The sequence below is a fragment of the Vanellus vanellus genome, assembly GCF_965231255.1.
Source record: "Vanellus vanellus genome assembly, chromosome: 22".
Classification (NCBI taxonomy): Eukaryota; Metazoa; Chordata; class Aves; order Charadriiformes; family Charadriidae; genus Vanellus; species Vanellus vanellus.
The window spans coordinates 5356443-5369294 of NC_138927.1; the positions used below are offsets into that span (position 1 = coordinate 5356443).

At 53.3% G+C, this 12852-nt stretch overlaps 1 protein-coding gene across 1 annotated transcript; it reads right to left on the reverse strand.

Moving 5' to 3' along the window:
* Positions 1 to 4294: 4294 nt before the first annotated feature.
* On the reverse strand, positions 4295 to 12441 carry LOC309680516 (elongin-A-like; the record flags this gene model as incomplete). The annotated part of the gene is given in 10 exon segments (XM_082494158.1): positions 4295 to 4520; positions 4522 to 4633; positions 4842 to 5022; positions 5306 to 5403; positions 5834 to 5989; positions 6232 to 6349; positions 7025 to 7418; positions 8318 to 8436; positions 9078 to 9115; positions 12306 to 12441. Coding segments are annotated over 10 exon segments (1578 nt in total).
* Between the last annotated feature and the right edge of the window lie 411 nt (positions 12442 to 12852).

Below are 12852 nucleotides of genomic sequence, written 5' to 3' on the forward strand. Positions count from 1 at the left end.
GTCTGTTCCTTTCAATGTCATTGCCCGCAAGAGGAAGTAGGGATGAAAAAATGACCTGTGCTCCAGATCCCCTTAGCGACTGTCCCAAGGCCCTGATGTCTCTTTTAATCATCCTCGCACTCCGATCTGCACATTCGTCGCCCCCCCCACGGAACAGGAGCAGTGGGTGGTAGTCTGAGGGCTGAACCAGGCCAGGGAGTCTCTTTGTAATGTTCCTGACCCGTGCCCGTGCCCCAGGGAGGCAGCAGCCTTCCCCGAGAGTGGGGTCTGCCCTACATATTGGGCCCTCTGTCCCCCTCAGGGCTGAGTCACCCACGACTATAGCCCTCCTTTTCTTCCTTGTAGAGGTGGTCTTAATGTGGCGAGTAGGCCTTTCCGGTCCTGGCAGCTCCTGTGATGTATGAGGACTGTCAGCCTCGTTGTCCTTATGCTGTTCTACCACACCCAGAGCCTCACACCGGTTGTACAGTGGTACAAGGGGAGGGCAGGCAGGCGAGGAGGGGGCTCGCTTGCCGCCCCTACCACAGACTTGCCTCCATTCACCATTTTCCAGCAGGCCACTGCCTTCCGTCCCTTCAGCCCTACAGGGCAAGGAGAGGATATCCCTGTGGTCTTTTTTTATTTCCGATGTCTGGCCCGGAAATTTTCCTCTTTTCATACAACTCATCTCATTAAAATATTCATCTTAATTACCACCAAAAAAAAAGAAACATAGAAAATTGTCTGTACACAGCTGGGGACCAAACACCTCCCCACCCCCCATCAGCCCCTGTCACTCCCCGCCTGCCCACCTTCCACGTCCCACTACCTGCAGAGCGGCCACGGGGGCAGAGGCAGCTCTGCTCAGCTCCATCAGCTGCAGTGCAACATAGACACATGGCACCTGTGTCACCTCCAGCCCCGAGGGGTGGCAGGGAGCAAGCACTGTGCATCCAGTCTCTGTCCAGGGCAGGGACCCTCCACTTGTCCCCACCGAGGGCTGGGGCCCAGCTCATCCCTTGGTGTGGTTCCAGCATCGGAGCACAAGGAAGGGGAGGGAAGGGAAGGGAAAGCAGCTGGAATCGGTCCCAGCACCAGTGGGACCCGCTCAGTGCGGAGCAGAGTCATTTCAGACACAGTGTCCCCTCTGACCCTCAGTATCCCCCTCCCGCCATCCAGCTCAGCTAAAATACAGACGCAGCAAAGCCCGGAGCAAAGAGGCTGCTTGGAGAGGCAAGGTATGCCCCCCCCAACAGCAGTGTTGTGGGCAGTACCCACACCCGAGCATCCGGCTGCAGCATTAATTAAGGGGCAGTTGAGCAGCGCTCAAGGTGGTCCTCAGGCCTCACCCCGACCCGTTGCTCAAGACTCCCCTGTGGCCTCAACACGATGCCAGACTCCCCTTTCCTCCCCTCTGCCCCTGCCCCAAGGACAGAGGAGAAACAAAGGGGAGCACAATGCTCAGCAGAAGGGAATATATTGGTATCTAATTAAAAATACAGCAAAATTAAATAGAGCAAAAATGCAAGAGTAAGGAGCCATTATTTTACAGCACAACACACACGGAAATGCTGCACGGTAACATTAAAGCATCTGGGACTGGAACAAACTTAGAGCACATCAGAGTCTGAGACCATTTGTCCAAGACCTTCAAAATAAGACAAGAACAGAACAAATAAACAACAGACAGGTGTTCAGAATGGTTGGAAAGAAAGAAAGAAAAGAAAAGAAAAGGAGAGGAAGAAAGAAAGAAACCCCCAGGAAGCAGCAGTCTACAGGGATTTTCCTTGAGCTCTCCAAGGAGGGCTCTTCCCAGCAAGGTTCGCGCCTCTCCGTGCACACACACAGTTCCACCAGGTCAGGATTTGGCAGCACCCAACAGCAGAGCTTCTCAAGAGCGGCCACCACCACCAGCCTCCCTCCACTGCCAGCACCTTTTCCACCTGCACAGCCGAGTCCTGGGGCAGCCAATATGGCTTGCAGCAGGAGAATCGCACCCCTTTCCGAGGCAACGGGACCTCGGAGCGCTAACAGAGAGCCCCGCTCCCTCGCCACACGGCCTGGCTCTAACCAGCCCCATTCTCTGCCCAAGTTCCCCATCGAGGCAGACGGAACCCACAGGCGGAACCGCTCACCACAACAAGGCTTCACACGGAATAGCAAGTGCCTGGTGGTGCCCGGCTCCCCGCTCTCGCCTGCGGCCTCAGCCACTCCACCTGAAATCACAGCCCTCATGCAGCATTTGGGCTCCTGACTCTCCCGGGGAGCTGTGCTCCAGGGCACCTCCTCACACTCCCACCAACCCCAGTGGCCCCATCCACTGGGCCACATCGCACACCCGTTCCTTCCAGAGCTCCAGCTCCTCAGACACCAAGCCCAACCCGGCTTTTTGAACTCCTGCTATGTAGTGGGCACACACTGAAAACAAACCACATTCCCTTAGTCACTTCCCTCCAACCCCGGTCAAGTGGTTTCAGGTTCAAAGACTAAAATCCATGGTATTTCCAAAGAGGCAGCAGAGGAATCTATACAGGAAAAAGACGGGATTTAAGCAACAGCTTCCAAACTGGAAGTAAACCCTTCCCAGTTCCGCACAGAAAACAAGAGAAAAGCATTCCTTCTTTCCACCAAAAGAGGCAAACTGATGCCTTCACTGATACCACAGAATCATCGAATACCAGGTTGGAAGGGACCTCAAGGATCATCTGGTCCAATCTTTGGATGCAAGGGCAATCTGGCTGCAACATCTGTCACCCCACGGATCGCCAGGGCAGGTTCAGCTGATCCGGCTGGCGAGGGGGGTGTCCCCTTCCTCCCTCTCCACTCCACGTGCGTCCCTCCCGAAGTTGCGTGCTCCGTCGAAGAGGACGACCTTCCCCGGTAGAGACACGCCATTCGTCAGTCAAGCATATAGGGTAGCTGCACTCCCCTGCTAGAACCTCCAAACAGTTGATCTTTAAAAATTGTTTTGAATTTAAGATGCAGCCAAAGTCCACTCTCTGTCTAAAAAAAACCCAGTTCAAATCTGACTCGGTGCACTGTAAGATAACTCCTAAAACCCCTTGGAATTTTATTCCCAGTAGCCAGCAGAAGACAACAGCAGCAGAGAAAAAGTCCCCAGTGGTTCTTGGCATCCCTGCACAGCAATGCAAGCATCTGTACAAGACTGACAGTAACAGCAGAGAGAAGGTAGAGAGCTAAGATTTTATCAACATACATGAATAGAGAGCAAAGCCTCAGGACTATCTGATGCACTTGTGAAAGGATCAATGAGCAGATGGGCCACCGGTCCGACCTGTCCCAGAGGGTCCAAGTGGGACTTTGGGCCCAGCAGGTACCAGATCACGAGGAAAGACTCCCATGACACTCAGTGTCCACTCAGAAGGATGGATTCTGGCCAGCTCCAGTCACAGTGAGGCCGGTCCTTGTACTGGATCGGGAGGACAATGATTACTGGGACCGAGATAAAAAAAGACCAGTAGGATAGAAGGGAAAACTATTGAGTTAAAACCAAAGTACAATTTATTACAGGGCAAAAAGTAAAATAGTCTCCAGATCTTCCACGCTCTGCTGGTGCCCTTCTTTTGACTGATGACAAAGTTAAGGCTCCCAAGAGTTCAAAGAAAAGGGCTGTCTGGGGACCTTCTCCCCCTCCAGTGCCACTCCCCCACAAGAGGAAAGTCCCAGATCTGCACAGCTGACTTATCTCCGGGAGAACCTCTTTTTGAAGTCTTTGATAGACTTTGCCATCAAGGATGCGATTTCTGCAACAGAGAAAGAAAAAAAAACACCAAATCAGCCAAACCCCCACTCATTAAAGCGGCAGTCACAGGCTGGGAGAGCAGAGAGCAATTCCAAGCTGCAGCCCTGGCAAAGCAGACGCAGGGCGGGCGTAAGCGTGAGCTCTCTGGTCACGGCCTATCATATTCTTGTCAGGTCACAGAGCGAGGAGAGCCCACGGGGCTTTCTGCACTGCCAGGACACCCATCTCTGCTTAAACTCTCCCTGCTTCCCTCCCAAGGGAGCTGCACTACAATGTCATTGTTCCAAACAGCCGGGCAGACACGCAAGGACAGCAGGAGGGGAAAGGCCGGGTTTCTGCCGCACCCGGACCATTAGGACAGGCTGAGACAGTCAGCACTGAGCAGGCAGCTGGGTCGGACATTTCCCTATGCTTTGTCTCGTGTAAGGAGTGTGAAGAGCCTTTAGCCTCTCCTCAGAGAGAGCAGAGAGGCCCCCAGCATCACCCTGCTGCCTAGCCAGGATTTCTCTTACAGCAGAAGCAGCACATTCGAGCGTTGGTAAAGGAGGAGCTCTAGGAGAGCAGAGGGATGTTCTGCGGCTTGTACTTACTCTTCACGGGTGGTTTCTTGGGGTCATGGGAGGAGACGGCCGTGCCCGAGGATGAGACAGAGCAGGCACTGCTGGTGCTGGGCCCTTCCGCGGACTGCTCCTCGCTCACTCGTTTCATACTGAAACAGAGATGGGAGTGACAGTTCAGGCTAAGACGTCCTGCACAGCCAGTGCTACTGAGACAGTCACTTGGCCTTCTCTGGCACAAGAGCCCTTCCAGTTCCAAACCTCTCTTGCCTCCTTCGTACGTCCCATGGGGCCTTTGGTGCAGAGTCCACAGAGATTAATTGGGCCACTCGACCTGTAGAAGGCCAGAGGGAACACATGGCTTAGATCCAGCTTATGATCAAGGAGGCTCCTCAGTGCTTCTCTCATTAGAGAACAGAGAGTTCAGCAACTCCTAAATTGGACTAGATTGAAACCCGACACTGCGGAAGACCTTCCCCATGCCAAGACATCCGCAAGGCAGCAGTCCCAGGCCCCTCTCTCATCATGCAGCCCTACTTTACCTTTGGGTTTGTTGGCATGAGCTGAGCCGATGTTCCGTGCTAACATGAGCAGCCGCTGCTCTCGTGCATCATGAAGTCGAAGATACATCTGCCTCCAGGACTCAGACTCCCCTGGTCTCTCGTTCTTGAACTCCCGGAGACAGTGGTTGTGCCACAGCTGATCTGTATCCTCAATGAGGACCTGAAACAAACCCACACATAAGCTGGGATCCCGGCTGACACCTTCACTCCCCTCTCCCTCAGCAGCAGCTAGCGTCAGTGGCACTGGAACACCACCGAGGGCAAGACAGCTTCGGGAGCAGCTTGCAGCAAGAGGTGGGCATGTGGCAACTCCAGGAACTCAGGACTAGCAAAAGCCACATCTTGTTGTAAAGAGCACTCTTCTTTACTATTCAGCTATTGCAGATGAGGACGGAACGTCACGCCCGTGTGTCACCAGCCCTTCCCCGGGCCCAGGCACTCACATGGTTACATTCCTCAATGCGATAGAGCTGCTCCGGGGTGCATCTCTCCAATACCGGCTCCAGCACTGAGAAGGGGACACCACCCACTTCATAGATTGCTAGAGAGAAGGGAGATGCAGAGAGAATTTGATGCTGCTCCTTCCTTGCCAAGGGAAGGCCCTGACCCCTTGGATGCACTGGAAACAACTGCAGTGCTGCACGCCACGGCACCGTGTGAGGGGAAGGAGAAAGGAACCGTGGGTGCAATAGCCCCAGTGAGTCACCAGGCACCAGTCTCTCCAAGTTAAGAAGTGCCTGCGCAAGGCGCTCTTTACCGCTATTGCCAGCATGTTGGCTGCCGATTGTGCAGCACCTGAGCTTTCCGGGAGAGGTGTCCCGTATTCGCTAGCTTGCCTTGCGACAAGGGGCAACTAACTGCTCACATGCTCCAAGCCCGATGCCGCTGGGACAGGTCCAAATGAGTTACCAAGACAACAGTGTTATCTGCATGGCAACGTGGCTCTAAGGCAGACGAGGAAAGGTACTTACAGTCAATGTTGTTACCGAGGCCACAGACACTTTGCTGAGAGGCAGACACCGTCTCTGAGACACAGCCATGTTTAGGGCCTGAATACACTGGTGTCTTTGAATTCAACCGGCGGCCTCCAAAACCCACTTCGCTCTCTTCCACAGGCAAGGACGCTGCTGTAGAGTGAAAGACTTGGAGTAAGAAGGGAAGAGAGCAAAGAAGAGCCCACCCCGAGGAATGGCACAGGAAACACTAATCAGAGTCCCCCAGAAGCGACCGGAAGGGCCAGGGCTTCTCTACGACACCTGCAACTGAGTTTGGGAAGGGCAAGTCCAAAGCCCAGGCCTCCAGCCTCCAGAAGGGTCAGCAGAGCATCTGCCTCATCTCAGGTCAGGACCTATTTGCCTGCCCAACATACCTTTCCTTTTTCTCGAGGGGCAGGTAATGGGCCCGTCGACTTCAGGAAGAGGGCTGTAGCTGGCCTGGACTGGTGGCAGTGGGATGTCTGGTAATGTTGGGACCACATCTAAAAGTATCTGGAAGGAGACAATGCACACGCACGTAAGCCGAGAATACAGGAGGATGTAGCATCCTGCCAGCGTACAAACAGCGCTGAACCGCGTTTTGTTTGATATTTTGAATAAGCCGCTCAGTGCGGATCAGCTTGCAGCAGGAAAGGGCCTCTGGGGGAGCCTGCCCTTCTGCCACAGCACTGTGGCTCTGTCTCGGCTGTCAACACAAAGACGCCAAAATTCGGGATCAGATAGATTCTCTCAGCTCCCTCCACTCAGAGCCATCCCCATCTTTACCCTCCTGGGTTCAGTGCTGAAGGCCTCCAGCAAGAACCCAAGTCAGATTAACAATGCAAAGAAGTAATGGAAAAAAACAGGAGAGAAAGCTGGCAGGAACATTTCCTTCATCTCAAACACTCATTTCCCTGTTCTGCCTCTTCTCCTCCTCCCCGCCTCTGACAAAGCACTCTGCAGTGGCGGAGGAGAGGGGAACCTCCCAAACTGGAGGAAAGCTATGATATGGGGCACCTTCACAGCATCGTAAAAGGCTGTGAAGATTATAAAACCGCTTTTTGAAGAGCAAAGTGTTTTCAAAGTTGAGCACCTCCAAGGGGACAACTAAGGCGGCCCAGATGGCAGAGGGCCAAGAGCGGCTGATCCCACCTTTCAGGTTCACTACGAGATCCTTCAAAACCTTACCCTCTTTGGTTTAGGAGCCTCTGGTGGTTCCTTCTCTGCCCTTTTCTGACTTGTCTGCTTGGGGCTTGGGCTTTTCCCACTTGAGCTGGAGGTGTTGGTACGGGCTTTGGATGTGCTCCCTTTGCTGTGCCCTCGGTCTTTCTCCCCAGCTGGCACAGAGCGTTTGACCACCTTCTTCTTTTTCTGGGGCTGGTCGTAGGTGAGGTACTCCTCAAAGGACATTGTAGGTGGTTCATATTCCTCCTCCTCAAAATTGCAGGAAAAGCCCACCGACTTTTGCCACACGTCTGAGAATTTGCGCTTTCTCTCGGAGGTCTCCAGGCTCAGCTTGGCTGTTTCCCTGTTGCTTTGCTTGCAGTCCCACTGCTTCTCCTTCTGAACACGGTTGTTAGTTCTGAAGGCACAAAAAAGCCCCTAAAATAGTTAGATTAAAACTTCCCAATATGAATGAGAAGAGCCCCTCCCCACGGACCATGTGGACGGGAACCTCTCTTACAGCAGACTAAGGTTGTAGTCGGTAGTTTTGTGGCAAGAACACCACTAATGCTCTCAGGCACAGCGACGTTCAGGGATTTCAAAAGTGCACCTCTAGTGCAGGAATTCAGTCAGCATTTGTGTTAGGACGAGAGGCGTCACAGTTCCCTGGGAAGCAGAGACAGATGTGCACAGAGCCGTCTCCATGCCTCCACACTGCTGGCTGCGTGGTGCCTACGGGAAACATGTCCCCCAGGTCGCCAGTTAGGCCTGCAGGGACACCACAGCCATCGAAATTATCATCAATGACCGGGTCTTTATCCCCCGCATCTAAATGATCTCTCTGCTGACTTCAACACAGCTGTGTTCCTGCAACACGCTGGCTAGCATCAACTTTCGGGTGCCATAGGACTTTTGCACATAAAAGCGCCTTTCAAACCAAGCCACTTCCTTTACTGGGGCCTACAACTCCCTCTCTTTAGCATCATAACCCGGGAAACAAGCCGACTGCAGCTCTTGCTGTAATAAAGGCACTTTGCTGGCCTCTGCTGTTAATCGCTTCATCCAACTGCCAGGTCTTGAAAACTGCCCCCTACGTTCACCCAAAACTGCGGCCACCAGCAGCCCAACGCTCCGCAGCCAGCAGAGGCAGGAAGTTTCTGCCAAAAGATGGCAAAACCTCCATGCAGAGTTAGCACCCGTGGCCTACAAGTTTTCCCAGAGCCTTCACTTGTATTACCTTGGTCGGGGAAGTTTATCATCCCCGCCGCAAAAATACACAAAGCTCATCCATCAAGATCACCAAACAGGTTCACTTACCTGTCGGCCTCTTGGGACACTGGCGCCAGCTTCTTCCAGCTGGCTACGAGATTCTTTGCAAAGTCTCCTACCAGCTCGTGTTTCCGTAAACTGTTCACAGTCTTCCCAACACCTGTCTCCTTCAGGAGAGAGCCAGGACATGAGTTCATCTCAGCAAAACACTCGGCATTCTCCCCTAAGCTCATCTTCCTACAGAGGGCCTAAAGTTACCCGCTGCCCGTCCCGGCCACAGAAATAAACCCCCTTCATCTAGCGGCAAAGGTACCCCAAATAACAGATGATGTTTTATGCGGCCATCATCCCGTTTACTACAGTTCTGTAAATCAAAGACCGCTTAACTCTGCCTTAGCAAGCATTAATTATTTGTAGCAGTAACCCAAGTTAGCATTTACCATGACTGTGGGTAAGTTTGCAGACAGAAGAAGTCGCGAATAATTGTCCGGATCAGCACTTCCCAATTTTGTGCTGATGCGGTGATCCTCAGGAAGTGCTCCGACCCTCGGATCCCGGTCAAGTGTTGAGCTTCTGGGAGAACGGAGGATGGCAAACTGTCCTCCAGGGCTCCACACTCGCTCTGACACGCTCCTTCCTCGTGCCTTTTATATCTAGAGCCGCATCACAATGGCGCCTGTGACACAGGGCTGTAGCAGGTGGCCGAAGCAACACGCCCCATTGCCCGGAAAGCAGCATAGCCGTGGCAAACAGCGATTCTGTGAGTTGACAGATATGGGGAAAGTAGGAGAGATTTCCCAGCTCTTACCACAAGAACCTCAACTGTGATGGGCAACTCAGACAGCCCTGTCAGACGTTTCCGTTCACCAGAAACCACTGCCCCGGCTCCATTATCTTTAGGAATTCATTGCCATGACCAAAGGTTTCAGTTCTCTGAGGAGGGACCGGCCTGTGCCCCTAGTCCTAGACCCAAGTCCCCAGTGGCTCTTGGCATCCCTGCACAGCAACATAAGCATCTGTACAAGACCGACAGTAACAGCAGAGAGAAGGTCGAGAGCTGAGATTTTATGAACATACATGAGTAGAGAGCAATAATCCCTTCAGCCATCAAATCTCGTTTAAAACCTTGTTAATGAGCCCTGCTAATTTTTGGGCGAAAACCCTTCTCCCCCTTTGAGTGAGCCAACCCCCATCTGCTGCCAGTAGGCCTGGTGCCATATAGGCCATTCCATTGTTGAAAAACCCAAAATTGTGGCGGTGACACCAGCCACGGAGCCACGTATTAACAGACTGAGCTTGTCTGTTCCTTTCAATGTCATTGCCCGCAAGAGGAAGTAGGGATGAAAAAATGACCTGTGCTCCAGATCCCCTTAGCGACTGTCCCAAGGCCCTGATGTCTCTTTTAATCATCCTCGCACTCCGATCTGCACATTCGTCGCCCCCCCCACGGAACAGGAGCAGTGGGTGGTAGTCTGAGGGCTGAACCAGGCCAGGGAGTCTCTTTGTAATGTTCCTGACCCGTGCCCGTGCCCCAGGGAGGCAGCAGCCTTCCCCGAGAGTGGGGTCTGCCCTACATATTGGGCCCTCTGTCCCCCTCAGGGCTGAGTCACCCACGACTATAGCCCTCCTTTTCTTCCTTGTAGAGGTGGTCTTAATGTGGCGAGTAGGCCTTTCCGGTCCTGGCAGCTCCTGTGATGTATGAGGACTGTCAGCCTCGTTGTCCTTATGCTGTTCTACCACACCCAGAGCCTCACACCGGTTGTACAGTGGTACAAGGGGAGGGCAGGCAGGCGAGGAGGGGGCTCGCTTGCCGCCCCTACCACAGACTTGCCTCCATTCACCATTTTCCAGCAGGCCACTGCCTTCCGTCCCTTCAGCCCTACAGGGCAAGGAGAGGATATCCCTGTGGTCTTTTTTTATTTCCGATGTCTGGCCCGGAAATTTTCCTCTTTTCATACAACTCATCTCATTAAAATATTCATCTTAATTACCACCAAAAAAAAAGAAACATAGAAAATTGTCTGTACACAGCTGGGGACCAAACACCTCCCCACCCCCCATCAGCCCCTGTCACTCCCCGCCTGCCCACCTTCCACGTCCCACTACCTGCAGAGCGGCCACGGGGGCAGAGGCAGCTCTGCTCAGCTCCATCAGCTGCAGTGCAACATAGACACATGGCACCTGTGTCACCTCCAGCCCCGAGGGGTGGCAGGGAGCAAGCACTGTGCATCCAGTCTCTGTCCAGGGCAGGGACCCTCCACTTGTCCCCACCGAGGGCTGGGGCCAAGCTCATCCCTTGGTGTGGTTCCAGCATCGGAGCACAAGGAAGGGGAGGGAAGGGAAGGGAAAGCAGCTGGAATCGGTCCCAGCACCAGTGGGACCCGCTCAGTGCGGAGCAGAGTCATTTCAGACACAGTGTCCCCTCTGACCCTCAGTATCCCCCTCCCGCCATCCAGCTCAGCTAAAATACAGACGCAGCAAAGCCCGGAGCAAAGAGGCTGCTTGGAGAGGCAAGGTATGCCCCCCCCAACAGCAGTGTTGTGGGCAGTACCCACACCCGAGCATCCGGCTGCAGCATTAATTAAGGGGCAGTTGAGCAGCGCTCAAGGTGGTCCTCAGGCCTCACCCCGACCCGTTGCTCAAGACTCCCCTGTGGCCTCAACACGATGCCAGACTCCCCTTTCCTCCCCTCTGCCCCTGCCCCAAGGACAGAGGAGAAACAAAGGGGAGCACAATGCTCAGCAGAAGGGAATATATTAGTATCTAATTAAAAATACAGCAAAATTAAATAGAGCAAAAATGCAAGAGTAAGGAGCCATTATTTTACAGCACAACACACACGGAAATGCTGCACGGTAACATTAAAGCATCTGGGACTGGAACAAACTTAGAGCACATCAGAGTCTGAGACCATTTGTCCAAGACCTTCAAAATAAGACAAGAACAGAACAAATAAACAACAGACAGGTGTTCAGAATGGTTGGAAAGAAAGAAAGAAAAGAAAAGAAAAGGAGAGGAAGAAAGAAAGAAACCCCCAGGAAGCAGCAGTCTACAGGGATTTTCCTTGAGCTCTCCAAGGAGGGCTCTTCCCAGCAAGGTTCGCGCCTCTCCGTGCACACACACAGTTCCACCAGGTCAGGATTTGGCAGCACCCAACAGCAGAGCTTCTCAAGAGCGGCCACCACCACCAGCCTCCCTCCACTGCCAGCACCTTTTCCACCTGCACAGCCGAGTCCTGGGGCAGCCAATATGGCTTGCAGCAGGAGAATCGCACCCCTTTCCGAGGCAACGGGACCTCGGAGCGCTAACAGAGAGCCCCGCTCCCTCGCCACACGGCCTGGCTCTAACCAGCCCCATTCTCTGCCCAAGTTCCCCATCGAGGCAGACGGAACCCACAGGCGGAACCGCTCACCACAACAAGGCTTCACACGGAATAGCAAGTGCCTGGTGGTGCCCGGCTCCCCGCTCTCGCCTGCGGCCTCAGCCACTCCACCTGAAATCACAGCCCTCATGCAGCATTTGGGCTCCTGACTCTCCCGGGGAGCTGTGCTCCAGGGCACCTCCTCACACTCCCACCAACCCCAGTGGCCCCATCCACTGGGCCACATCGCACACCCGTTCCTTCCAGAGCTCCAGCTCCTCAGACACCAAGCCCAACCCGGCTTTTTGAACTCCTGCTATGTAGTGGGCACACACTGAAAACAAACCACATTCCCTTAGTCACTTCCCTCCAACCCCAGTCAAGTGGTTTCAGGTTCAAAGACTAAAATCCATGGTATTTCCAAAGAGGCAGCAGAGGAATCTATACAGGAAAAAGACGGGATTTAAGCAACAGCTTCCAAACTGGAAGTAAACCCTTCCCAGTTCCGCACAGAAAACAAGAGAAAAGCATTCCTTCTTTCCACCAAAAGAGGCAAACTGATGCCTTCACTGATACCACAGAATCATCGAATACCAGGTTGGAAGGGACCTCAAGGATCATCTGGTCCAATCTTTGGATGCAAGGGCAATCTGGCTGCAACATCTGTCACCCCACGGATCGCCAGGGCAGGTTCAGCTGATCCGGCTGGCGAGGGGGGTGTCCCCTTCCTCCCTCTCCACTCCACGTGCGTCCCTCCCGAAGTTGCGTGCTCCGTCGAAGAGGACGACCTTCCCCGGTAGAGACACGCCATTCGTCAGTCAAGCATATAGGGTAGCTGCACTCCCCTGCTAGAACCTCCAAACAGTTGATCTTTAAAAATTGTTTTGAATTTAAGATGCAGCCAAAGTCCACTCTCTGTCTAAAAAAAAACCAGTTCAAATCTGACTCGGTTCACTGTAAGATAACTCCTAAAACCCCTTGGAATTTTATTCCCAGTAGCCAGCAGAAGACAACAGCAGCAGAGAAAAAGTCCCCAATGGTTCTTGGCATCCCTGCACAGCAATGCAAGCATCTGTACAAGACTGACAGTAACAGCAGAGAGAAGGTAGAGAGCTAAGATTTTATCAACATACATGAATAGAGAGCAAAGCCTCAGGACTATCTGATGCACTTGTGAAAGGATCAATGAGCAGATGGGCCACCGGTCCGACCTGTCCCAGAG